Here is a 26,544-nt window from a genome sequence, read left to right on the forward strand (position 1 = left end):
CCCCTTCATTTCCCGCTTCAACATGTTGGCAGGAGGAGAAAGAGGAGGATGCTGCGCTCTACCCTTGGTGTGTTCTTGCCACCTCTCCGGCCAGCACATGCTGCCTCTGACTCAGCCTCAGCTTTCAGTTGTCTCCGCCTGAAGGACTTAAGAGAGGAAGTGGAGGGGGAAACGAAGGATACTCTGGACGTCAGGAGCTCTCACACTAAGGTCCCCAACAGGAACAACAGCAGGAGAGCGGAGCAGAGCAACTGCTCCTCATCTGTGGTGGAAACTACTAATACCTCAGCAGTGACCACCTCCTCTGGTGTCCCTCCCTCCTCTTCCTCCTTCTTGGCTCCGAGATCCATGTGGCAAGAGGCAATAAGAAGGAAGCGTTATCTCCTGGACAGGACAGGGGAGTCTGAAGGGGATAAAGGAGGAGGAGGAGGTCAGGAGAGGAGGAACAGGTCCCCGGACTGGCTGTATGAGTCCTACTATTGTATGAGCCAGCAGCATCCACTAATTGTGTTTCTGCTCCTCATAGTGATGGGAGCCTGCCTGGCTCTGCTGACTGTGTTTTTTGCTTCAGGACTGGTAAGCTGCCCATTCACAGTATGTCCATACACACATGCATTATGCATATTGAAGAAGTACAACTAAATTTCCAGGACCATTAAAACATCTGGCTTTATATGACAAGATATGTTCAATATGGCTCTGCATTGATTGTAAATGACCATAAAGGTATGTGTGGAAAAAATCATATCAATCTTTAAACACAATGGACATTAGGCACATGGGGGCACACACATGGGATACATAACACACACACACACACACACTGCAGGCTCTCGCATTCTACAAGCATGAATAGAATTAGAGTCTCACTAATGGCTCGTCAATAGTGCACATATATGTGTGAGCAGACACGCGCAACTTCCTTGTTATTACGAGGTCCCCCCTTTCTCATCGACTCACATACACACAAAAAGGCACAAATATGCTTTAGCAACACCTATATGCATGCATATGCACATGCACATGCACACACTCTCAGCATGCTGTCCTCATGGCAGCACTAATGTGAGGAGAAGGGTGAGATAAAAGTGAGGGGAGAATAAGGGGCTTAGTTATTGTCTGGGCTCATGGTTGACTGAACTACAGAAAGGAGATCTGTTTCCCCCTGTCACTATTTTGACAGGATTATCTTTGCTTTTTAAGCCTGAAAAATTCAATGGGGTAGAGTTAAGGCACTCTGTGAAATAAAAAGATATTCTGATCTTAAAAGCAGCCAGACACTGTTTGTGCATTTCGTCTAATTCGGATTTTCCTATCAAGAACCTGCTCTGATTCTGATCATGTGTTTAAAAAAGAGCATTATGCTTTAACACAATCTAATAGTTGATGTTTTAAAGGATGATCCAATTGCCTAATTATATCTTAATGACATTATAACGTTGAGAGTGCCTCTCCCATTCTGTCTCTGCTGAGTCTGCCATAAATAGGGTGTATTCTAAAACACACTGAGAGAGACAACACCTCACACTGCATCCAACAATGCCAATCAGAACCTAATGAACTGATGTAAACACGTTTGGATTGCAGCTAAAAATACAAATCTGATGAAACCAGAATGAAAAGTTACCTTACATGGAAAAGTTGTTTTCATGCTCTCAGGCGTACATTATAAGCAGAGGATGACGAATAACATCAGTGGTTGGGGAGCCAGCAAATCCATTTCCATGAAGGCTAATCATGCAAGACAAAGACAATGACTAAATGCCTAATTAGTCAACAAATGTAATCCCTTCTCGAAAAGATGTGAGGAAATCACTGTCTTTAGAAAAATCACATTTAATCCGGCAATCATGCATTGTTATTTTACGTAATTTCATTAGCTACAGCTGGTGTGTGCACCCATGAATTACTTTATTTATTATTTAATTTGATCCACTTGGCTGAATTTCTGATAAAGCTGTGATAGTAGTGTGAAAGTACAATTTAACCAACAGCTAAAACATAAAGCAGTGTTACAAACATAGATACTCTTGACCCAAAAAGAGGCATCACAAGTTTTAAAAAAAATATTTCCTTATGATCAGACAACTCTACAAAGAGACTTTTAACATAATTTTGCACTTTTTGATTAAAGTGCTTTCATGGGCTCTCAATAACAAGCATTAAGCACAGTAAGCCCAAGCCTCTCAGCCAGTGTCTTTTCTTGTCCAGCCACTGCTCTGTCTGTCTCTTCTCCATCCTCTTTTGGCTCCCTGTACTATATAGACATGACCTTTACAGCTTACTTACTTTTTTTTTCTCAATCCGCCCTTATTTCACTCCATTCTAGTGCCTGTGTCATCTCTCACGTCCTCATATATCTGTCTGTCTCTTTTATTTGTATCCTATCATCCCTTCATTCTGCTCACTGGCTGACCTAAATCCTGTGCTGTTTTGGAGCTCTGCTCTGGGCGAGACAAACTCTCTGTGGCTCTCTGCAGGCGCACACATCCTCTCCTGTCCCAGTGCATTGACTGTGCGCATGAGAACGACACTGAGAGAAGGTGGGGGTGGGGGGCTAAAGGAGAAAGGGAGAGATGGAAAAAAGATTGGGAGATGTGCAATGTGGAGCACTGTAGACAGACTGACCAAAAGAACAAACAGAATGGAAGGTCACATTTGAAAACAATGAGAATTTGTGCCTGCAAAAGATAGAAGATTAACACATCATTCCACTTTAACTTGTGTGACGGATTAAAAAGAGAAAAATAATCACTTGATGATGATTTTGGTATTTTAATGTAGTGTGGTGGTGACGTACACTGGATATTTGAAGCTTTTAAATATCAAAATTTAATGGGAAACTAGACAAAGCTATGTCTCCATGGATGGGGAAATGGTGCCATTGTGCAGTGAGGACTTCTTTAATGAGCAGAAGTCAGCACATTACTAGCCTAAGCCTAGGTTTTAAAGTAAAAGTTGAATGGGTGTTCACCCAATTACAATATGACACAACACACTGTTGGTGTATTTCACAGATTTCCTTTCCAAATGATTCAAATGTGGTAATGAAGATGTGAGACATCTGCCCTCTTCACTCCCCTGTCACACGCCTGGAAAAGCATTTATGGGATGAAGCCTGGCAAAGGCCATGCAGGAGAAACGACTCATTTCACTGTGCTATCCTTCTACACCCACCTTTAAGAAACTCCTGAAATTTTTATTAGAACTTTCAGATCTAAGTGTGTTTCAGAAAGGCAGCAGCAAATCCATTATGAATGTGGCTTGGCTTCAATTTTCCTACTGGTTAACACTGGGGGCTTTTTAGGGTTTTTTCCCTTACTCCATAAGTTCAGTATAAAGGTTTCACGTCCGCAGTATTAAAAATGGGATGGATACTTGGTTTGTACACTGAACTATATTTGAATAATAACTGTTTAACTCTAATGTCTTGTTTATACTTGACGATTTAACATACAGTATGGTTGTGCTCTGTCGCTTCAAGTTAGTTTGATTTTATAGAGCTGCATTCTTTTGATGTGTCTGTGTCTTAGATCCTGTTGAAAAGGTGTGAACTAAGTTATTGGGTATAGACATTCAAAGCAGAGAAACTATACTAAAAGTGCCTTTTTTGAAACTGTGAAATTTAATATTTCAGTGTTTACCATGAAAATGTACACACAAATAGAGGTTTCTGTATAGGGACTTTTAAAGTGACAGATTTGTCCAATAGGATAGGAGACCAAGATTCAATTCAATACATAAATGCAAGAGGTAAATGTAATGCTCCCTTTACATCGATTTCACTGTATTTTGAATGTGCCACTCCTTGCTCACAGAATGGGCGGTATTTCTTCTCCCCCGGGGATGACTGGTTAAGCTGCCTACAGCTTTATTCTAGCAAGTTACACTCAGGTTGGAGAAGTAACTCCAGGCCCACACAATGTGTATGCACACACAGCATGCTTTCTGTGCTTTATGACAGGTCTTACAAGTGTGCTTCATTGAACAGAGGTTGGGTGGCTGATAAAGCATTCTAACCAACATTTGTCTCTGGTTGTTAAATCAACATCAATATCTAGATTTTCAAACTGAGTAGCCGCAAATTCCTGACAGACTTAAGTTGACTAAAATCTAGGTTTTGGTACATAAACCTGAGAGATTCTTAAGCTGACTTGATGATTTCATTACATTATGTCGTGATATGGTATTTGATATCTAGTTGATAACTAGTTAGTTAAAATGAAATTAAAGGATACACAGAGTTGAAGGAAATTTGTTTCACCTTATCACTCTTGGTTTATCTTAGTGACACTGTGTTGCCTTTAAAACTGTCTCTGGGTGTGTCACATCTCTGCCTTTTTTGTTTATATTTTCACAACAGTGAAGAGGAATGACAGAGCAAGGAGAGTGTCTCTTATGCCCCCTCAGAATGATGTAATGAATGTCATTTTATCTTTTTTAGGCAAACTTAGTTTTCCTTCCACCTAGTTCTTCTTCTTTTTTCTCATAAATGACATGTATCATTCTATCTCTTAAATTGCCCATCCATTTGTTTCACTGTCTCACTTGTGCTCTGTTTTTTATATCCTCTTGTTTTTCAGAACGTAGAGGACCATGTGGCCTTTGTAATCACTGTGCCCACGGCACTGGCTATCTTCCTGGCAGTGTTTGTACTTGTCTGCATTGAGTCCATCTTCAAGAAGCTTCTACGTGTTTTCTCTCTGGTCATCTGGGCGTGCTTGGTTGCCATGGGCTACCTTTTTATGTTTTCTGGTGGAATCGTCTGTCCATGGGATCAGGTAGGACAAATGTATTTTGTGGTGAATTTATTTGCTCTAGACAAACATGTGGAACATTGTGTTTTATTTGATGTGTTTCTCTTGTATTATGGTTAACTGTAAGATAAATTTAGTAGCTCAAGAAAAAGCCAATACAACATTTTAAGTTAACTTCATTAGTAACATTTCTGTGATTACCACAAGAAAACAGCATAAAACACCTCAAGGGAATTTTAATTTTTTTTTCCAGAAAACGCCCAGTTGGACACAAGTATGAACTGATTAGATTTTTGTCGTTAAAAGGCCCAGTGACTTCAGTCACTTGGTTTCTATTTAATACTTTTTTTTTTTTTAACCTTTATTTATCCAGGAAGGATCCATTGAGATTTAACAATCTCCTTTCCAAGGATGTCCTGGTCAGGAAGAGCAGCATTACAAAACATTTGAAAGCTAAGAGTCACAGGTGCAACTGGTGACTAATAGTTCAGAGAGAGATTGTTTAAAGCCAGAAAGAGGGATTAGAGATCCCATCCTCATCCTGACTTGCAGGTCATTCCAAGACCAAGGCCCAAAGGAGAGGGTCCTTATCCCTAACTCTGTCCTCAGAAGTGAGTGATCCGGTCGTTTTCGCTAATGCTGCGTTCCAGGCAGGCTTTTGAAATCGTAAATTACAGCTTCAAGTCACAACTTACGACTTTGTAGCGTTCCAGGCAACCCACTCGTGTTTTTCCGACCTGTTTTACCGGTGAAAGTCACTATAACGGCCACTCGTAACTTCCGACCGGTGAACTCGTACCAGATCGAACTGGTACCACTTCACGGTCGGAAAAATACGAGTTTCCTTGAACGCACCATAACAGTCCTCGTCGCTACGTCACCACATTCACGGCGTTCCTTGGCTGCACACACAGCCCTGCATGCCGTTCTCTCTCCTCATTGGATAAAAACTGTAGGATACGATAAATGTTTTCTCTTCGGCTCAGAGCAGAGCAGAGGGACTGAGAGACCCGTGTTTCAGTCCAAACACTCTATGTAAGTGATTGCTGTCGGAAGATATAACTATTTAAGACTTATATTAACACAAATATATCACTCACTTCTGCTTTAAGGGAACCTTAAATCGCAACCAGCTATTGCTATTATTATTATTATTATTATTATTATTATTATTATTATTATTATTATTATTATTATTATTATTATTATTATTATTATTATTATTATATAATACTTAAACACATGCAGCTCTGCAGACCAAATGTGACTTTTTGTTGTGATGAGAGAGCGTGGACTTTATTTAAATGACATGGATGAATGAGAGAGAAGACTGAGGGATTCGGTTGGTTTCGAAAAATCTCCTTAAGCTTTTATTTAATCTCTTGTGATTTCTGCCCTACATTCTAAAACTGACTGTCTTTTAAGTTTTGTATAGACACACGATTGAGTGCTGCCTGACATTTCGTGTCGTTTTCCCTTTATGCCTTTACTCGGTATAAGTAGATGAGAGTAAAGTGCGTTCATTGCATTAAGCAAATAAATAACAAAATTGAGTAAACACTCTTTATATTTAAACATATGTTGATAAATCACTTGACATGAACTTGAACTACTTGTTATCACCAATTTACCTCCTGCTAGAATTGAAGGTTTACAACTTCACACAGTCATCCTAAATGCACAAATGCAGTAACATAAAGTAGTATTGATTTGAGGATCCACTAACAGATCATGAATATTGATTATGATGTATACTGCATTGATATATATTGTATATTGATTACAAAGTGCAGACAGCTGCTGTAAGGAAAGCCTGGTAGATGTAAATCAGCTTCTGAAAATCAATACATTATTTTTGTCCATGCATTTCTCAAGCTTCTTGGGGCACCAGTGTAGGTTGATAATGTCCCATGAGATCCTCTCAATACCATGCTGCAGCATATGAGTCAGAATGCATAAAAATGCCTTTGACTTACCAGTTTGACCATTAAGTTTTTATGGACTGTTTTTGCAAGCACACAGGGGAAATTTGATTATATTTTTCAGTAAACTGTATTAGAAATTACCTATTACATGTAGTCATAGTTAACGTATGAACACATTCAACAATTTCAGGTGCTGTATACATGGTAGCTGTATTGCATGTGTATTGAACCAATAGCAACATTAGATCTGCAGTTAAATGTGGCAAGACGAACAAACAGCAGTTTCATAGCTACAGACTTATGCATTTTTCAGTCTGGCTCATTGAAAATCGCATAGTACATTAGATCTTCATCATGTAAAAGCTATACTCATTTGACAGTGCTTGGCAAGAAACATGTCTGTAAGAACAAGTCTGTCAAAAAGAGGTAGCTAAAGCTGCCCTGATTCATACATTATCTTATCATTTCCATTCGTCTGCGTACTGGAATTTTCAGGCAATTGTGCCATTATTGCTCTCTGACTGCTGCATCTTAGCCATGTTATACAGTATCAACACTTATCTAAAGGGACAGTATTGTTGACTGGCATGGTGTTATAGGGGCTTGCTGCCATATTATAAATCTTGAAATGACTCATTAACCCTCGTTCCACCTTAGTATACAGTACGTTCAGTATACTTTTATTTAATTTACTCCCAGGGAGACCAGAGAGGCTCTCCAGATAGGAGTGCCATAATGTAAGTCACATTTCTTTATGCCTCCAGTTATGAAAAGCTTTAAATAATATATATTGTGTGTATGTGTATGTGTATGTGTATGTATATGTGTATATATATATATATCTACACTGATGACTACACTAAAAGGAATAGTTTCTCATATCTCAGGCTTTGAGGGCATGTTATGATCACACTTTCAAGTGATTAAAAATGTTTTTGTCTTTTAGTTGTCTATCTTTTTTGTTGTTGCTAGGTTAATCTAACAGAGTTACACAGTCATTTCTGCTCTCAGTCAGTTACCATTGGCTGGCCATGTAGAGTTGCTGGAGATATCCCTTTTTGTAATTAAGAAACTAAATTATTTAAAAAATAAATTATTTGAACTCACAAAATACAATTCTCAACCTATGAGGTTGACACATTTGTGTCTGCTCTCAATATTTTGATTCATATTTAAAGAACAAAGCTAAGTATGAGCCAGTTCTTATAAGCTACGATTTTTAATTTTTTTTTAAACAAAGTGAAGTAAGTGATATTTAAAGGTACATTGTGTAGGAATTACTCCCATCTAGCGTTGTCGTTGTATATCACAAGCAACTCAATCATATTTTCATATTCATTCATGTGAAATTTGGCAGACGGCAGACGGACGACAGCCGCTGCACGTAACGGCATACAGTGGTACATTGTGTCACTTGCGTTGTCTTTTCCCGTGGCAAACTTATTGAAGACTCGCATGCATGTGATTAGTGCACAAAGAGCAGTACGCATAGAGGAGGGACAGATGGCAGTTTGACACATCATGATCCAATCTTGAACGTAGCATTCAAGAGGATTGGATGGTGTTTTTCCAGGCTTGTTTGTTCCACAGGTGACTGACTTTTTTCATTTCTGTGAAAAGGTATTAAATTACTTGGTTACAATCGGGGTGTGAAGAGGATTCCAAGTAATTTAGTAAAAAGAATAAGATCCCCAACCCTACCTTTAAAAAATTACAATAGTAATGTTGATAATTGAAAATTTATCCAGACAAAATCATCAAATTAATTATGCCCTACAAGAGTTGCAGGAGTTTATAGTTTGCTAAGAGTTTCAACAGAATTATATTCAAAAACAGTGTTTGAGGTCGGTCTGAAGTAGGATTTGATGGTATGTCCTCTATATTGTGTAAGTGCCTCCACTCGTAACCCTCGACTTGGAGCATGCTGAGTATTTGCTTATCAGCCAATTATATTAATAACCATGTCTTAGAATCTGTGGCCACCCTGGTGTTGCTAAGTGGATGGTTGCTTGAGAAAAGAAATGAAGGGAGGCAAAGTAAAAGTCTGAGTTAATTAAATGCACTCTGTTCTGTAGCGAGGAGCTCCAGCAATGAGAAGTCAGGAATGAAACAAGCGAGGGCTTCATGCCCTCCCACCGCCTCACCTGTCATGTATACTGTAGCTTTATGGGTGATTGCTTTCTGTCCCACGTCTTTCATACAATGTTGCTGTTGATGAAAATGTTTCCTGCAATAGTACCAAGGGGAAAAGACAGACAGCAGTGATAATGGAATGACTTGTAAGGCTAAATGGAAAACTTTGTGGCAATGTGGATAAGTAAAATGAAAGATGGAGATGAAATGGAGACAGAAGATGAATTGATTGATAAGATCTTTGGATCTCTGTATCTTTTATTTCTTTTATGTTGATACTGATGGAAAAACCATACAACATGCTTTGTGGTAGGTCATGAGACAGAAGTGGATGGTAAAATATGTTTCATTAAATGAACATCCCATTACCATTATCCATTTTGCAAGGGCACACACAGCTTCTCTTGTGATGCTTTTGGTTTTGACTGCGCACCAACGCTGAAGTGGCACAGCAAATTTTAATGTCAGAAACAGAATTTGGTTAAATAATCAAGAGATCATAAAAATCTATGTTGAGATTCCCATCAAGGACTTTTTCAAATTAGCTACACTCAGCTCCCAACGTTGTTTTTAGGGTGTGAGATGAAGAGCAGGCATGGATACAAAGCAAAAGAAAATGAATTGAGGAAATGTGCTGAGGTTCTTAAAAACTGTTGAAAACCTCATCTTTCATTTATGATGGTGGTTTGTGATGCAGGATGTAATAACAGGGGTGCAAACTCATCAGGGGTAAAAAAGGTGACAAGATACCGACCCCCCGGGGGGGTCCGGGGGCATGCTCCCCCGGGGATTTTTTTTAAAAAACCAACTTTAAAGGTGAATTTACAGTCAATTTTAGCATGAGACTAGGGTCCAGATTTACTCAGGTTTGCACAGCTTTTGCTCCTGTTAAACCTGCACAATTTGTCTCTCTGTGTTTGGTTTTGAAACACGTGAAGAGGGTCTTCAGCCTGTGCAGGTTTAGCATGAGCAAAAGCTGTGCAAAACTTGGAGAATCTGTCCCTTGATGTCCATCAGATGAACCTTGCAAACCTTGCCTTCAAACTAAATAAAATTTAATACAGACTGATTGGTTCATTGTGAAACATTTATTTATTGATGTAAATGTGTTTTCTGTAGGCTACGTAGGCTATGCTCCGAGGTAGCGCTGCTCTTTCTGTCCAATAACACACATGAAGCTTAAAAATGCCATAGGCTACGTAAAACATATTAAGCGGCAATACGTATTTAAAAGATGTTCAAGCAAACGGTTCGGTTCACGGTTTTGTGGTCATGGTTTTCGGTTCGGTTTCTTATACTTTGATCGTTGGGAAAATCAATCATGTCTTGTATATTCAGGTTAAAACTGAAAGAATGAGGCAGTCTGACATCTGATCCATCATTGTGACAGTCTGAGGTTAAAAGTTGGTGAGATTCTGGCGGCAAGAGAGGAGACATTGATAGTTCCAACATGTTTTAATTTATTGGGCAAAGAAAGTTATCTAACAAATGCTAAGAACAATTAGATATTCACTGAAATATATAACCTATATTTATTAATTGTGGTTCTTACAAAAAATATATCTTATAAAATATAAAAGCTAAAATGTCTCTTAAAGCTCTGCCCCTTTAATTAGTGCATACAAAATAATTTAACTTTAGCCTACTACTTTTACAACCACATTATTTACCAGCAACATAAAGTGAAACAGAGGCAGAGGTGTCCTGCCACAGTCAGTCAACCCCCTCTCTCCTCTCTCCTCCTCCTGCTGCTGCTGCACAGGTCGCACTGGAGCTAGTCTCGCTCGCCAGACCCTCCTCACTGGAGCTAATAAATGCTAAACGCGCTAATCGCTAATTGGCCGCGATCGCGATCATCACACACACGCGGTCCCATACCATGCTCAAAAAGTCGCGTTAGTTAGTCTGTATTAAAAGTGAAGCTTCAGGTGTGTATTGCTGGACAGAAGAGGAGCGCTGCCACCACTCGTTGTCATCCAGATAAGGTGCATGCGCCTTAAAGAGACAGGTGCATCGGCTCGGCTCGGCTCGCCTGGCCGGACCCCCCCCCCCCCCCCTCAAATTTTTTTTATTGCGGATTTACACGAATCACACAAATGACCAATTTGGGATCCAAAACGGCGAATTTCGCCGAAAGGTGACAAGTTTGCACCCCTGAATAATCACGTTTCTCCTACAGCAGATTTATGTATTTGTTGTTTTTGTAGATGAGAGATTGGTCTATTCTATAAGGTCTACATTGGATATTTATTTGAAATATTCTACACCCATAGACTATACCATATACAGTTCTTTTCTACTACCATTCATTTTTGTCTATAACCCACCAGTCAGTTTCATTTGTATTACTATTCTTCTGTCAGGTGTCAACATACAGTATGTTTTTGATGGCCGATGTACAATCTTTTAAAATCTCCAGCATCTTTTAATTAGCTTTCATTGTATGTGTTATTTTTTTTTTTCACAAGAAAATTCTTGTATGTATTCTTGTCTGTCTTGTTTTTGTTACAGCCATGTTAAATTTGCCGTGATAATGACCCCTGGCTATTACTGGTTAGGAACACCATCTAATTTAGTACCAATTAGCACACAAGGCATCTTTAAAAAAAACATGTTGGACACATGGTTGACCTAAAATGACAACAAAATGCACCAAAAGTAGGTAATAAGCTTTTTATATCATTCAAAATATGCTGATCAAAGTAATGGACCAAATGGGACCAAGTATAACATTCCCTTGGCTTTAAGTAGGTCGTAGGACAGTGCTATGCATTGTGATGTGGAGGCTCAGTACTGTCACTGCTTTAATACGTTGTCTTTAAATGTTCCCTTTTATCTCCTAAACCTATCTTCAAAATACTCATGTGCATTCTTTATAGCTTCTAACAGGACACATTTTCTGTTGTTATTCATGATTGCCAGAACAGCTGTAGTTGTTTTTACATGGAAGCTATTGCTATACTTGGATAAAAAAGTGTCTGAAAACAAAACTAGATGAATCGTATGTCAATCGTTAGTCAAAGCAGGACATAACATTATTTGTGGCGCTTATCCAAACAACTTGTGTCCAGATGGCAATTGTAATTGAAAATATTTTACAATGATTTGGAGAAAGCCAATGGAAAACTAGTGATTTCTTACCGTATGTTTTTTTTTAAACTCTTGTGGCATGAAGCAGCTTCCCCACATAGAGCTGATAGATAGCTGTCAAAATAACCATATTATTTGTGTTGACAACCTCAAAGAGAGACAATAAGAGAACAAGAGGTATCGTAGTTACAGAGCAAACTCCACTGTGTGAGTACAGTACACTGTCAGATAAAAGAAATAGCATAGAGGCTCAGAATTTTCCCTCTGCTGTGTTGTCTCACTATAACCACTCTGCTAAAGTTGGTTTGTATACAGTATACTTTCCTTTTTCAAACCTGAAATCAAATGGATGCTTATCTTCTCCCCACAAAGCCCTCTCTCTTTGCGGACGGCAAGGAGAAGGGCTTATCTGTGTGGACCAGTCTCTACCTCTCACTGAAAGATGTCTGGACCCTCCCCCCTCCTCCTCCCTTCCTTCTCTCTGTCTCTCTTGATTCCCTCACTGTCTCTCGTCACACACATGCACAGGCACTCACACACACTCCTTTGTGAGTACACAGCCAGCCTCATTAGCCTTTCAGGCAGAGGTGGGGAAAAGAGTCGGGGATGAAGGAAAAGGCCTGCCAGTCTAAAATAGTAAAAAGGGTAAATGGCAAAAGTAGGACAGAGCCTACTGATAGAAAAAATACAAGGGTGATAAGAGAGGGAGGCAGAAAGAGACGAGGAGAGATACAGGATAACATTTATAAAGGATGAATCCTTTTCTTAAAGCAGGTTGACTCCTGGAAAATGGAGGGAAAATATGTAATTTTTCAGCTAAACATTGTTCTTTATCTCAGGGATCAAAGACAACCTGCAGGTTGTAGAAATTACAAACTGAGCAATTTCTTATCTACTTCATTTAATTCCAGTCTCGGCTATAAACCTGTCTTTTTACTTTGATTTAGTCTCCCATTAAATCCAAAAAAAAAGGTAGAGATGCTCTTTTCATCTCATTGTACAGGCTGACACTCACAGTACATGCTCACATACACGCAGACTCTACATTGTAAATCTAGCCTATAAACTAATCTTTGTCACAGACTGTAGACTAAAAGCCTGATGTAATCGGACACTCCATCTATATAATTTGTTTTGTAAACCCCCCTTAGTGTCATTATCAAGAAATTGATTCATGGACAGAGGCAGAGTTGAATGTACCTTGATGGACCACAAAAAGCCTTGTCCACTTAATTGTCAGGCGGAGGGTCCTTATGAGCTTGCATTAACCACAATGACGGAAGCCCCTAACTGTTTTTATTACCGTGTCAAGTATTAAGTATGTACTGTCAGATAACTAAGCAGGTGTCTCTTCCCCAGCAGCCTCTCCATTATCCTTGATACAGTTTCATGATTGAGTTAGCAGCATTAGATTTCAGAGCAGTCATTTAGAAAAAAGGCTTTTGGACTATAAGCATATTATGTTACCTTGCTAGATGATATTTACCAGCAATTAGCATCTTGTGTGCTAAGTTGTATGTCCATCCTTTGTTATCCCTCTGATGGTTGTAGAATGGCTGTGACCTGTTAGTTTTGTTTTAATTTGAAACTTAAATCTCTTTATTTCCAAATTTTAGATGTATTTTGCTCTAGAACAAATATATTTATATCTAGACTGTTCTTATTGTAGGGATTTGACCAGATTTGCTGCTCCTTTATTTTTGCTACACTCTAAAAACACTGACACCAGTGAAGAAAGGAAGTTCTACTCAAATCAGGATCACTGCAGCCACTGTAGTCTCTTTCTCTCACCATCTGTATGATGCTGTTTTCACCATCTCTCAGCTCTGCTGGTCATATGACACGCCACTCCACCGCTGTGCTTAGTCTTGTCGTTTTACCAGATAAAAGTAAAAAGAAAAAAGTAAAACATTTCCAGTTGTAAAACGTTTTACAATTGGATTCCTACCACGTTTTCCTACTTTCCTATTCCTGCAGCCTCTTCTCAGTTTGTTCTCAGTATTAGTGAGCTATGACATGAGAATAAAATAAGACTACACCATGGCCCGACCAAGCTTTAATTGGGCACACAGAGATTGGAATCACTTGTTTCCTGGGTTGTGGTTATGCAACTGGTATTCTTCAGAAACCAGCATGAAGAAACAAGAGACCAAATGAATCAAACTGTATGGTATATTGCCTATTTTCTTTACTGAGAGTTCAAACCCCTCAAGTCCTCAACTTATTATGTTTCATATAAAGGTGCAAGCACCAGTTTAATGCCATTTTTGTTGGACTAAAATCTGTGCACCACCTTTGCTTTTAAAAAACAATTGTTTCTGGATGCTCAAAGTAATATTTTCTGTCATAGCCTACAGAAGGAATAGCAGCTTAAATAGAAGGGAAATAGAAATGCCAGACTGCAGATCTATAACGATGAAATCCACTGATTACGATAATGAGGCAGCTGTTGCAAAGATTGGGCTGAGGGTCTGCACAGTTTGGGGGTTATACTAGTTGTGCTGTGAGTAAGGAGAGAAACTGGTGGCACAATGTCAACACGGGAAATGAGACAAATCAATACAGTCTAGTTATATATTCAAGTTGACATCAAGAAGCAGGATACTGTGTACTGGCTTCTCATGATGTGCCTTTTTCCATGGTCAGGGGAAATCAGAGGTTACTGATCTTGACAAGTGGTGGGCTTGAATGATTATAGAAGGTCTCATCAATGCTGCTGTTCCACAGACAACAAAGGCAGAAACCTGGCGATGAAATAAGCCACTATTGGTGGTAGCTAAATTCTTTTCTCTTACAGGGACTGACTTTTTTCTGTTTCTCCTCGGCTCTATGTTAACTAAGCTCTGTTGTCCATGAGTTATAATAGGTAGCTGACTCTGAGCCTTGGATACTTAACAAGCTTGAGGATTTTACATTTATCCTCGTGAGTGCCACAAAGACTTAATTCAATTCAAAAGGCATGCAGTGAAGGCATATCTATGTGCGTGTTTTTTTTTTTTTTTTTGGTGGTAATTGCTTAACTGTATCAGTCATGCAGTATAAATACTGCAATCAGTTGCACTTTTGTGTAAAACTGTTTTCTGGATTTGCAGGATTTGAAAAGGCAAAAAAACATGGTCACTCGAGGGTGTTGCTATTGTTCTGCACAGTGTTTATGAATATTTCATATATATTTCTTCATTATGTTGAGTATAATAAAAAAAACAAAAACAAAAAAGCCACTGATACTTCTGCACCTCAGTTTTAGATATGGACTGCTATAATGGAAAGGTCACAGGAACCCTGCTGCTGGCAGAAGGTCTTATTTTTTAATAAGCAATTTGACTTTGTTACTGTTTACTTTTATTCCATAAATGTGCAGCTGATGCGATGTAAAGTGTGTGATGCTACATGTTTATACACGCTCGGTGGGCTGTGAAGAGCCTCCTCCTCCTGTGGTTGCTATGTGTATTTTTATTTTTTTCCATTACATATCGACCTATTCTGGCTTTACTTCTTAAATGGTTCTTTAAACCAAGGATACTTAATTCACTACATCAGTTACTTACCTCCACACCTTTGATTTACCTGTCCCAGTCACACCACCACCATACTAACAGAAGATAAATAAATATTTTTTCTGGACTCCACGTCACCCAAAATGACTTTGATCCCCATCTCTCTTTTTTTTCTCTCTCTCCCTCTTTCCTTGTTTGCGTCATGGCCGCAGGTGAACAGGATGCACCTAACTCCTTATATGGTGGTCAGGATCTCCTTATATGGCTATTCATGGGCGGAGATCTATGCTAATAGCTGAAAAACGGGGTGGTGCTGTTAATGTACGATGGGTGGGCATTCATGATCTTACACACGTGCTTACGATCAAATCTGAGTTTCCCACACCGTTCATGAATCTGGAGTAGAGTTTTAGTAGTGTGGTGCAAATCTACACACAGATTTACTAATGTTTCATGAATGAAACCCATTGTGTTTAATTAGAAAAAAGATCACAAAATTATCCAACTGATTAAGATGACAAAAGTAACATTTATTGAAAGAGATATTTGTTCTGATGTATTCCAATTACTGGGTAAAGATTGTAGCTGCGCTTCGGTGGCAGACAAGCAGGGGATTGTGGTTGGAGTGATATATCATGTTATCAATATATCAAGATATTACTGGTATTTTATTAAAGCCGGTGCATATTCTCATTTGCCCAGGTCATAGTATTTCAAAGGAGGTTAAATCGAAAGCAACTGGACTTGGTATTTGTCTAGGAAGACGTTTCACCTCTCATCCAAGAGGCTTCATCAGTTCATGTAGCAGCTGACCAGGCTGGGACTGGTCCGGTGTGGAGACTCACTATTTAACCTCTTGTGTGGGCGTTCACAAGGGTGATGATCATGTCACTGGTTCCCTTTTGTGCTCCAAGTGCCAACGACAGTCGTTTAAATGACTGTCTTTGATGGAAGGTTGGTTTCGACTTCGTTAGTGCCCTGTGTTGTTATAACGACAGTCGTTGGAGTCACTTGCCACTTGTGAACAGTAGTTGTTCTTTGAGGCTAGATTGTTGAATCTCCTGGGAAGGGATGAAAGGGCAGCATTGTAAATTAGAGATAGGTGGTGTCTGAGACCTCCTCCCCTGTTGAGGGATGGTTTCTCTACTTTTACATAGATGGCTTCTTTAACTCCTCTTTCAAACCATCTGTCCTCTCTGTCTAGGATTTGGACATTGCTGTCCTCAAAGGAGTGGGCTTTCTCCTTGAGATGTAAATGGACAGCAGAGTCCAGGCCTGAGGAGTTCGCTCTCCTGTGTTGGGCCATGCGTTTATGCAGTGGTTGTTTTGTTTCTCCAATGTAGAGGTCTTTGCATTCCTCGTTGCATTGGACTGCATACACCAGATTGCTTTTGTGGGTGTGTGGTGTTTTGTCCTTGGGATGTACCAGTCTCTGTCTGAGTGTGTTGCTGGGTTTGAAATACACAGGGATACGGTGTTTGTTAAAGATCCTCCTGAGTTTTTCTGATACTCCAGACACATATGGAATGACTATGTTGTTTCTCTTGTTTTGTCTTTCTTTCTCAACCACTTTGCTGGTTTTCTTTCTGGAAGCAGCTGCAGTTTTCACAAAGGTCCAGCTAGGGTAACCACAAGGTGTGAGGGCGCCTCTCAGGTGCTTGTGTTCTGCCCCTTGGGCCTGTGAGCTGGTGGGCACGTTATCAGCTCTGTGTTGCAAAGTTCTGATAACACCAAGCTTATGTTCCAGAGGGTGGTGAGAGTCGAAAAGTAGATATTGGTCTGTATGTGTGGGTTTTCTGTATACCCCAATGTGGAGGCTCCTGTCCTTTTTCATATGGACGTCACAATCTAAGAAAGGCAGACTATTGTCCTTGACATCTTCTCTGGTGAACTTGATGTTTTTGTCCACTGAGTTAATGTGTTCGGTAAAAGCTTGCACCTCTTTGGTTTTGATTTTAACCCATGTGTCGTCCACATACCTGAACCAATGGCTCGGTGTTGTTCCTTCAAAGGAGTTCAAAGCCTTGTTCTCTACCTCCTCCATGTATAGATTTGCCACAATAGGGGATACTGGTGAACCCATGGCACAGCCGTGTTTTTGTCTGTAAAATTTGCTGTTGAACTGGAAGTATGTGGTGTTCAGGCACAAATCCAGAAGCTGGCAAATATGTTCGGGTTTGAGTTTTGTTCGGTTTTGCAGGGAGTTGTCTTGTGTGAGTCGTTCCCTTACTGTGGCCGAAGCCTCCATAGTTGGAATACAGGTAAAAAGAGAAGTCACATCGTAGGATACCATAGTGTCATCTGGTTCCATTTTTATGTCCCGGACTTAACCCACAAAGTCCATAGAGTTTTGGATGTGGTGTGGGGTGTTTCCCACCAAAGGAGCCAAGATATTGGCTATGTGTTGGCTATGTTGTAAGTGACCGAGTTTATGCTGCTGACAACGGGCCTGAGCGGGGACCCTTCTTTATGGATTTTGGGGAGTCCATAGGCAAATGGACGCCTACTTTTCGACTCTCACCACCCTCTGGAACATAAGCTTGGTGTTATCAGAACCTTGCAACACAGAGCTGATAACGTGCCCACCAGCTCACAGGCCCAAGGGGCAGAACACAAGCACCTGAGAGGTGCCCTCACAACTTGTGGTTACCCTAGTTGGACCTTTGTGAAAACTGCAGCTGCTTCCAGAAAGAAAACCAGCAAAGTGGTTGAGAAAGAAAGACAAAACAAGAGAAACAACATAGTCATTCCATATGTGTCTGGAGTATCAGAAAAACTCAGGAGGATCTTTAACAAACACCGTATCCCTGTGTATTTCAAACCCAGCAACACACTCAGACAGAGACTGGTACATCCCAAGGACAAAACACCACACACCCACAAAAGCAATCTGGTGTATGCAGTCCAATGCAACGAGGAATGCAAAGACCTCTACATTGGAGAAACAAAACAACCACTGCATAAACGCATGGCCCAACACAGGAGAGCAAACTCCTCAGGACTGGACTCTGCTGTCCATTTACATCTCAAGGAGAAAGCCCACTCCTTTGAGGACAGCAATGTCCAAATCCTAGACAGAGAGGACAGATGGTTTGAAAGAGGAGTTAAAGAAGCCATCTATGTAAAAGTAGAGAAACCATCCCTCAACAGGGGAGGAGGTCTCAGACACCACCTATCTCCAATTTACAATGCTGCCCTTTCATCCCTTCCCAGGAGATTCAACAATCTAGCCTCAAAGAACAACCACTGTTCACAAGTGGCAAGTGACTCCAACGACTGTCGTTATAACAACATAGGGCACTAACGAAGTCGAAACCAACTTCCCATCAAAGGCAGTCATTTAAACGACTGTCGTTGGCACTTGGAGCACAAAAGGGAACCAGTGACATCATCACCCTTGTGAACGCCCACACAAGAGGTTAAATAGTGAGTCTCCACACCAGATAGTTGGACCAGTCCCAGCCTGGTCAGTTGCGTACATGAACTGATGAAGCCTCTTGGATGAGAGGTGAAACGTCTTCCTAGACAAATAACCAAGTCCAGTTGCTTTCGATTTAACCTCCTTTGAAATATTTTATTAAAAGATCATACTATAATGGGTGCTGAGTGACATCCACCTCCAGCATAATGGATACAGCTTGAATTATGACATTTATAAACTGTATGGTGATGAGTAACCCATTGTTCATAGTGTATGTGATCTGACACTTAAAACAAGAAAGATGTTTTCATTATTTCTTTTCTTCTTTTTTTTAATGTACATTTTTGGGGCTTTGTCGCCTTTAATGGAAAGCACAGTCGAGAGTGAGACAGGAAATAGGGAGGCAGAGAGGGGGGGAATGACATGCAGGAAAGGGCCGCTCGATGCGGGATTCGAGTACTGTAGCCTCAACACCAACTGAGGTAAACACCGCCCCAGTGTTCATTATTTCAATGCAACAAAATAAATTACAGTTTGAAAAACAAATCACTCGTAATTGCTAGTTGTTTCAGATGTTCTTATGAGAATAAATCATCTGATTCTTAGCTTTTTAATTTCCTTTTTTTTAAGCATTTTAACTCCCAGTCTGCTTTTCTATTGATCACATTATAATACAGCAAAAGCTGGATTTCATCTTAACACTCACTTTATACCATGATCTACGGTCTAATTGCTAGTGATTATCTGTGCTCTGTGCTTGAAAAACATTGATATGTTGTAATGATTATTAGTATGTATGGTCTTTCTAAAATACGTATTATAGATTCTTTATAATTCCTCAGAAAGAGCTAGTTATAACCTAAAAGATGTTCTTTCTGTTCAACCTGTAATATTGCACTAATACTGCAGGGTATTAAAATGTACTAAAGTACATGCAGAGTAGCTGCATACAAATATCTAAAATATAATGGCTGTCTTTATTTTAACATGGTAATTGTTGCTTAGCTGAGAAGATGATCTTGATTAGGCTCTGTAAATATTTCCCTACATTTTTATGGAGTGAAGTCTGCAAATGCCAAAGATTATTACTCATTTGAGCAGAATTTTAATTCAGACACAAATAAAGCATTGTCCTTAGACCTTTGATACTATGCATGTGTATTTTTGCAGCCATTTATGTTCACTAGTTAGCTGCTAAGAAAGTATACACACATAGAACTGTATGTTAGTCACCCAAGCCTACACAGAGAAATGACTGTTTTTCTCATTTTCAGTCACCACCCCTCCTCTTGCTCTGTTGCCTTCCTTTCCTGTTTCCATCTCACTGCCCCCCACACACTAACCCTGCTTTCCCACTGGCCCTGCAAATAACTCAAGAAAGGTTAACTGGCACCTGGCTGCAGAACAGAACAGTGGCCTCTTTCTGTCCATGCACAACAGCAGATGAGCTGCTCTAACCCTGCAGCGGGAGGCCTAATAAAGAAGTGTGTGTGTGTGAACCTATTTGTATGTGTGTGGCCCTTGGGTAAAAAGGGAAGCACTACACATGCTTCTCTAAAGGTGTTGGGATCGAAGTGTGATAGACGACAGTCCAGTCCCCATTTCTGCTTCTGTGAAATCAGGAGAATTTTCTGATGGGATGATCATTCATTGCTTAAAGCAGAAGTAAGCGATGCGGTCGTTTTGGCTAATGCTGCGTTCCAGGCAGGCTTTTGAAAAAAAACGTAAATTACAGCTTCAAGTCACAACATACGATTTTGTAGCGTTCCAGGCAACCCACTCGTGTTTTTCCGACCTGTTTTACCTGTGAAAGTGCACTATAACTGCCACTCGTAACTTCCGACCCGTGAACTCGTACCAGATCGAACTGGTACGACTTCACAGGTCGGAAAAACACGAGTTACGAGTTTCCTTGAACGCACCATAACAGTCCTCGTCCCTACGTCACCACATTCACGGCGTCCCTTGGCTGCACACACAGCCCTGCATGCCGTTCTCTCTCCTCATTGGATAAAAACTGTAGGATACGATAAATGTTTTCTCCTCGGCTCAGAGCAGAGCAGAGTGACTGACAGACCCGTGTTTCGGTCCAAACACTCTATGTAAGTGATTGCTGTCGGAAGATATAACTATTTAAGACTTATATTAACACAAATATATCACTTACTTCTGCTTTAACATTCCAGCTGTATATGCTCAGTGTCAGCAGCATTATGTCCTCTTTTCCCCTTTCCCTCTGTCATTGAGTCTCTCAATACTAAATGCCTTGAAAAAAAGGGCTGGAGTTTGTTATTTAGAAGCTGTGTATAAAGTTCAAGCAGTGTTTGTGTTATTCAGACTTACAGGGTCATGGTTTTCTCTCCCCACAGTGACTGTCAACACAGATTTCTATCTCTGTATTTTCTTTTTCTTTTGCATCTATCACTCTCATCGTCTTTGTCGTTCTCTCCGCAGGTGTCATTCTTCCTGTTCATTGTGTTTGTGGTCTACACTATGCTGCCGTTCTCCATGCGGGACGCCATCATCGCCAGTGCCCTGACCTCAGCCTCGCACACCATTGTGCTGAGTGTCTGCCTGTCTACCACAGCTGATCACATGGAACCAGTAGTGTGGCAGGTAAGATGATCAATAATATTGTGGTTGACAATTGGCTTGACCACACCAGCAGCAACAGCCCTACAGTGTAATTTTCAAATGTCACTGACAGGTTTTCTGTTGTATTGATTTCGGGTTTGTGTGTATTATTTTAGCATCGTTATTGTATTTTCAGTGTAGTTACTGTATTTGTTGTAGCTTTCTACGGCACATCCTTTTCTTTGCAGCATATTCCTGTTTTTGTATTTTGTTTTATATTATTGTATGCATTTTTTTTATTGGAATTTGCAGAATGTTTCTCCAAGCGGAGCAGTCACATTTGTAACACAGAATTTCACAAATTCACAAAATGTAGGCCTACACTCATCTGTGTACCTCAATTCAGCACAATTCATTTGTTAATTAATCATGATTTACAATGTGTTAATTATGTGACTTGTATAATTCAGTGGAACAGCAGCTGTACAAGGACTCGATGTAAAGGAAAAGTTCAAGGCTTGTGGAAATTCACGGATTTACTTTCTTGCTAAGAGTAAAAGAGGAGGAGAAATACTGCTGAGATGAAGCTGTTTTATACTCTGCAGCCTTACATTCTACCTTTGTGATGCTTTGTAGTGAATATAACCACAGTTCTGTGTTTTGTTGTTTGATTTGGTATATCATCCAGATGGAAACTTAATGAAATTGTTTCCCTCTCCAGACATGTGTCTGTTTTCCCAACCTGCTAGAATAAGCATTTCTGGTCATTCTAACCATACAGTATGTATTTTTTAGCAAACAAACAAATGTGACCTTTAAACTAAAACTAATTAAGAATAGCAGGTGAGCGATAGAAATCCTAATGTGTTTTTTTTATATATACTTTACTAAAAGGTCATCCACTATCCAGCAGTTTTGCTGTATCAATGTGAAATGTTCAGGCAGTTGGCATATGCAAAGAAAGGCAAAGAAATAACAGTATCAGGAAACAAATTATCTTGGTAAATAAATTTATTAATTTGAGTTTATTCAAATCTGATCCTAAAAGTCAGTGATTGCTAATTCACCCAGGGCTACTTCCAGCTAATGCATAAAGGAAACATTAATTTAATAAGCATGTCACAAAAACGATGCCTCACTGATATCCATATATTTCAGAGACCAGGAAGTAATTTAGCGTTATTAATTTAGTTGAACCTCAAAGGGCAATGTGAGCATACCAAAAGATTTAATAACTTTAACTAACCATGTCTTCATTTCAAAGACTTTCTACAGGGAATTTGCCCTACTCAACACATTTTCTATACAAACAGTATTAATGTTTGTCAGCTGCATTTCCTTGATTGCCGTGACACTCATTTGTGTCAGCACAAGAAAGAATTGATTACAACTGGTCATGCATCTTTATGGTACAATTTGTATATGACTACCACTCGAGGAGTCTTTTCAAGCCCCACTCAAGGATTTATTGATTGTTCAGCAGTGCAGCCTGTTTTTTTAAAAACATTTTTTATTGATCTTTCCATTAAAACAAACATACATTTGTTTTCAGCATATATTGAAAATAAAAGTGTTCACAATGAAATAGGGTAGCTTCATCATTCAAGTGAAAACAGTTGTCATAGTTACCCAGTCCCCCCTCTCCCAAACCTTCCCAACCATCCCCACCCGTCACCTTAGAGTCCAAACCTTCACAAGAATGAACAGTCCAGCTTTTTGAAAAACTACTTGATGTTCAAGCTCCTCCAAACACATTGATAATAATAACCATTCTATAAAAATAAAGCAAATGGACTAGTTATAATCAGAGGATATATGGTCCTTCATAAGAAAAAACAAAAGAATCTACCTAAATATAATGGGCATGTCCAACCGATGTCTATCCTGGTTTTCAAGTTCTGTTTCTCTGAATCTCTGTCACCTCGTTTAAACATTTGCAAACATTTTTAATTGAGCCTGAACTTTGCTGTGGTGGTACTGCTATACGATTTCCAGTAACGTCTTCTCTATCGTGCCAATGTAGCATGGGCCAACTGGGATCTGGGCAGCCCAGGGCTGTATCCTACATGGTCACTATCTGCCAGCTCCTCTCATGCATCAGCCCAGTTTTCCTCACAGCACAGTCCCAGTAGCAGTGCTTCCAAAGAGAATCCATTGTAGAAATAGTGGATACCATCATTATGCGATAAGCAAAAGAATATTGGTTGGAAGTATTTCCTACAAAACACGAAGATTCTTGGATCTGCTGTAAGTAATGTAACACATAATGGAATTAAACACTTGATAAAACAAAAAACAAAAAAAACATGTATGTGCTACAGTTTAATTTGAATGGACCAAAATTCAGTCTGATGTAGCAAAAACAAGGAAGAAACTTCCCAGAACTTCCTTCTATACAGGATTAAGGTATAACAATGAAATAACTCAGTCTCATTTTAGTTTTGCACCTGGCAGTGTGCAGTATAACTTACATCACTGTGTTCTGTATTCACATTCATGTTACTGTACATTCAGTGTGCCATGGAAACGACACCCTGAGTAGCTTGTTCCTCTTTCAGAGGAATATTGGCTCCAACCTGATCCTTACTCACTTCAGTACCTGTACTAGTAGGGTGCTGGTTCTCATTATACAGCGGCACTGGCCTACAGCAGCTGGGGGGATCAAATGAAAGGCATGTCGAGGCTTTTGATAGATCTAGGTAGATCACAGGACTTGGAGTCAGATTTTTTTATGTGACCATTCAAAATCTGCTACCACATATTATTAATCGTTATCACTAAATTTCAATAGTGTGCCAATTTAATTTGGTTTAAGAGGCGTGACTCTGAAACCACAACCATGGCTCTCAAGTCTTCAGATTTGTAACATTTACAATAAGCAACAGCATGTAAGACCGTGTTGCTGCATGCATACACACATTATTACTAATAATGAGGACCATTGTTGTACCATTTCCTTTATCCTTTTATCAGTTCCTAACATTATTGCTACATTAAACCAACACTAAGGAACTTTTCAACCTTCATAAAATATTTTCATAACTTTTGTGATGATACATCGACTTACAACAAGTTGAATGACACCTCTGTCGTGGCCTGAGGGGGTCTGTAACTCTTTCTCTGGCACTAAGCAGCTTTGAGGAGCATGGTAGGAACCCTGCTCTCACTTTACTTTCACTTTCACTTTTGCGAGTCACAATAAGGAGGGAACAGGCAAAACAGCACTTTAGCAATGGATTATGTTTGTGTTTTCACTTTGAAATGATCCACTGGAAACAGAAACTTAGTTTTGATGTCTTCTGTTAATATGAATGCAGGATATTTACAGGGCTTCACGCTAGTGTTCATGGGAAATGGAGTCTTCCTTCAGGCAAAACACTACCGCTTTGGTCCACAGGCGCCGCCAAACTCAACCAAAACTGAAAGTTCTTTAGTACTGCTTTAATGCTACGTTCACATGGAGTCCGGTAAACGGCAGACGGAACGGTAAAAACAAACAAACTGTCGGACGGCACGGCACAACGGCAAGACGCTTCACCATGTTGCTATGGCAACGTCAACATACTCGTACTCACACGTCACGTTCGGTTGAGTTTACCGTCGCGGCAGACGGCAAAAGTTAAAATATTTGAACTCAGAACGGCATTGCCGTCGCCGTCCACGGTATTTTTTGCCGTGCTCCCCCAAGTTTTACCGCCGTCCTCTCGTCCGGCATGCCGTCTGCCGTTTACCGGACTCCATGTGAACGCAGCATAAGTCATACTAAAAAAAAGTGTTCCATATCTATATTCCAATTTACAAAAATTCTGCCAAAGTTAATTAAAATTACAGGCACTTTTAGACAGTTTTTTTTTTCATATTGCTGAGTCCTTTACTTTACATGTATGTTTGTGTTTGAGCAAAAAAGTGAATGCATGCATGCATTTTTCTCTGACTGTGTTTCACTTGCAATATGCCAGTCTCAGCCCAATCCTTTGTGTTGGGACAGGCTGTCAAAGCAAGTCTGATTTTAAGGTGAGGCTAGAAATGACTCAACAGGATTTAGAAATTCTCTGCTGTCTTTGAAATGGTTGCTGTTGTTTAGAGGCACTAACATCTTGAACTGTAACAAAAGACCAGTTGGTTTTGTGTTTGTACTTTGAAATTTTCTACAAACTGCTACAACTTTGATCTACACATGTTCTGCATTTATCCCACAACTGTTTTAGTAATGAGTCATTGACTCATTTCCTAGCGTTTCACATCTGAAGATTGAATTTATAACAGACAAATTTGCCTTTTAGCTATGCCAATGGCATCAAAAAAATGTTGTCTTTGTTTGCTCAGCCAAAAAAAGGACAGCAGCAAAAAATGTGTTACCTTTCGACAGAGCCAGGCAAGCTGTTTCTGCTTGCGTCTATTCTCATAATAAGATAAGGTAATCCACTGCCTTTTCCATATTTACCATACAAATGAGTATTATTCATATTTTTTATCTGATTCTCAATGAGAAAGAAATCAAATAACCCAATCAGACTATTCCTCTAAAAGCACAGATGTGCCTAGAGAGAGGTACATTCACTGGCACACACACATACATATTCAATATGCATATAATAATGGTGTGTTGGTTTTAATATACTCTAATTTCAGATTTAAGTATTCCAGTCTGTCCTCTCATGGGTAAATGCCAGCCATTATTAATGATAATTACATTATGTTTGCAAATATGCATTGTTCCAAGTGCACATAAACTGGTCCGTTGGTAGTAAGTGAGAAGGAACCATGCTGACATATCCACTTTGTCCAGTCCATTAAGCTTAACAATGTTGGCTCATTGGAGTCTTGTTCAACTAGTTCATTTATTGAAAATCTTCATTTGCAGTCTTTTGTATTACCGGAATTGCCGAGTGCTACATCATCAAAAATCCATGACAGCACTGACACCCTGTTTAAACTATATACAGTATGTCACAAAGACTGTCAGTAGCTGTAGCAATAGTACAGTCATTATTTGGGGAAGTAGGGCTGTATTTGAATCCAACCTTATCTGACTTAAGTCGTTTTCACATAGGATGCAGTGAGCTCAGACTGCGCACAACTTAGCATTCATTGTGTATGAAAGAGCGCACCAGGGTCCTGATGCACTGAACCCCGCAGCGCGCATG

The 26,544-nt window shown here is 39.7% G+C and overlaps 1 protein-coding gene across 2 annotated transcripts in view; it reads left to right on the forward strand.

Moving 5' to 3' along the window:
• Positions 1–333: 333 nt before the first annotated feature.
• adcy2a (adenylate cyclase 2a) overlaps positions 334–26,544 on the forward strand; it is a gene marked incomplete at its 3' end in the record, with an annotated part of 62,697 nt that continues 36,486 nt past the window's right edge. For both annotated transcript variants that reach the window (XM_083989776.1, XM_083989777.1), the window contains exons 1-3: positions 334–576; positions 4,584–4,781; positions 21,278–21,439. In XM_083989776.1, coding sequence (XP_083845902.1) covers positions 349–576; positions 4,584–4,781; positions 21,278–21,439 — 588 coding nt within the window. In that variant the 5' untranslated portion in view covers positions 334–348. The remainder of the gene's footprint in view (positions 577–4,583; positions 4,782–21,277; positions 21,440–26,544) is intronic.

This window comes from Trachurus trachurus (genome assembly GCF_905171665.1).
Source record: "Trachurus trachurus genome assembly, chromosome: 16".
Classification (NCBI taxonomy): Eukaryota; Metazoa; Chordata; class Actinopteri; order Carangiformes; family Carangidae; genus Trachurus; species Trachurus trachurus.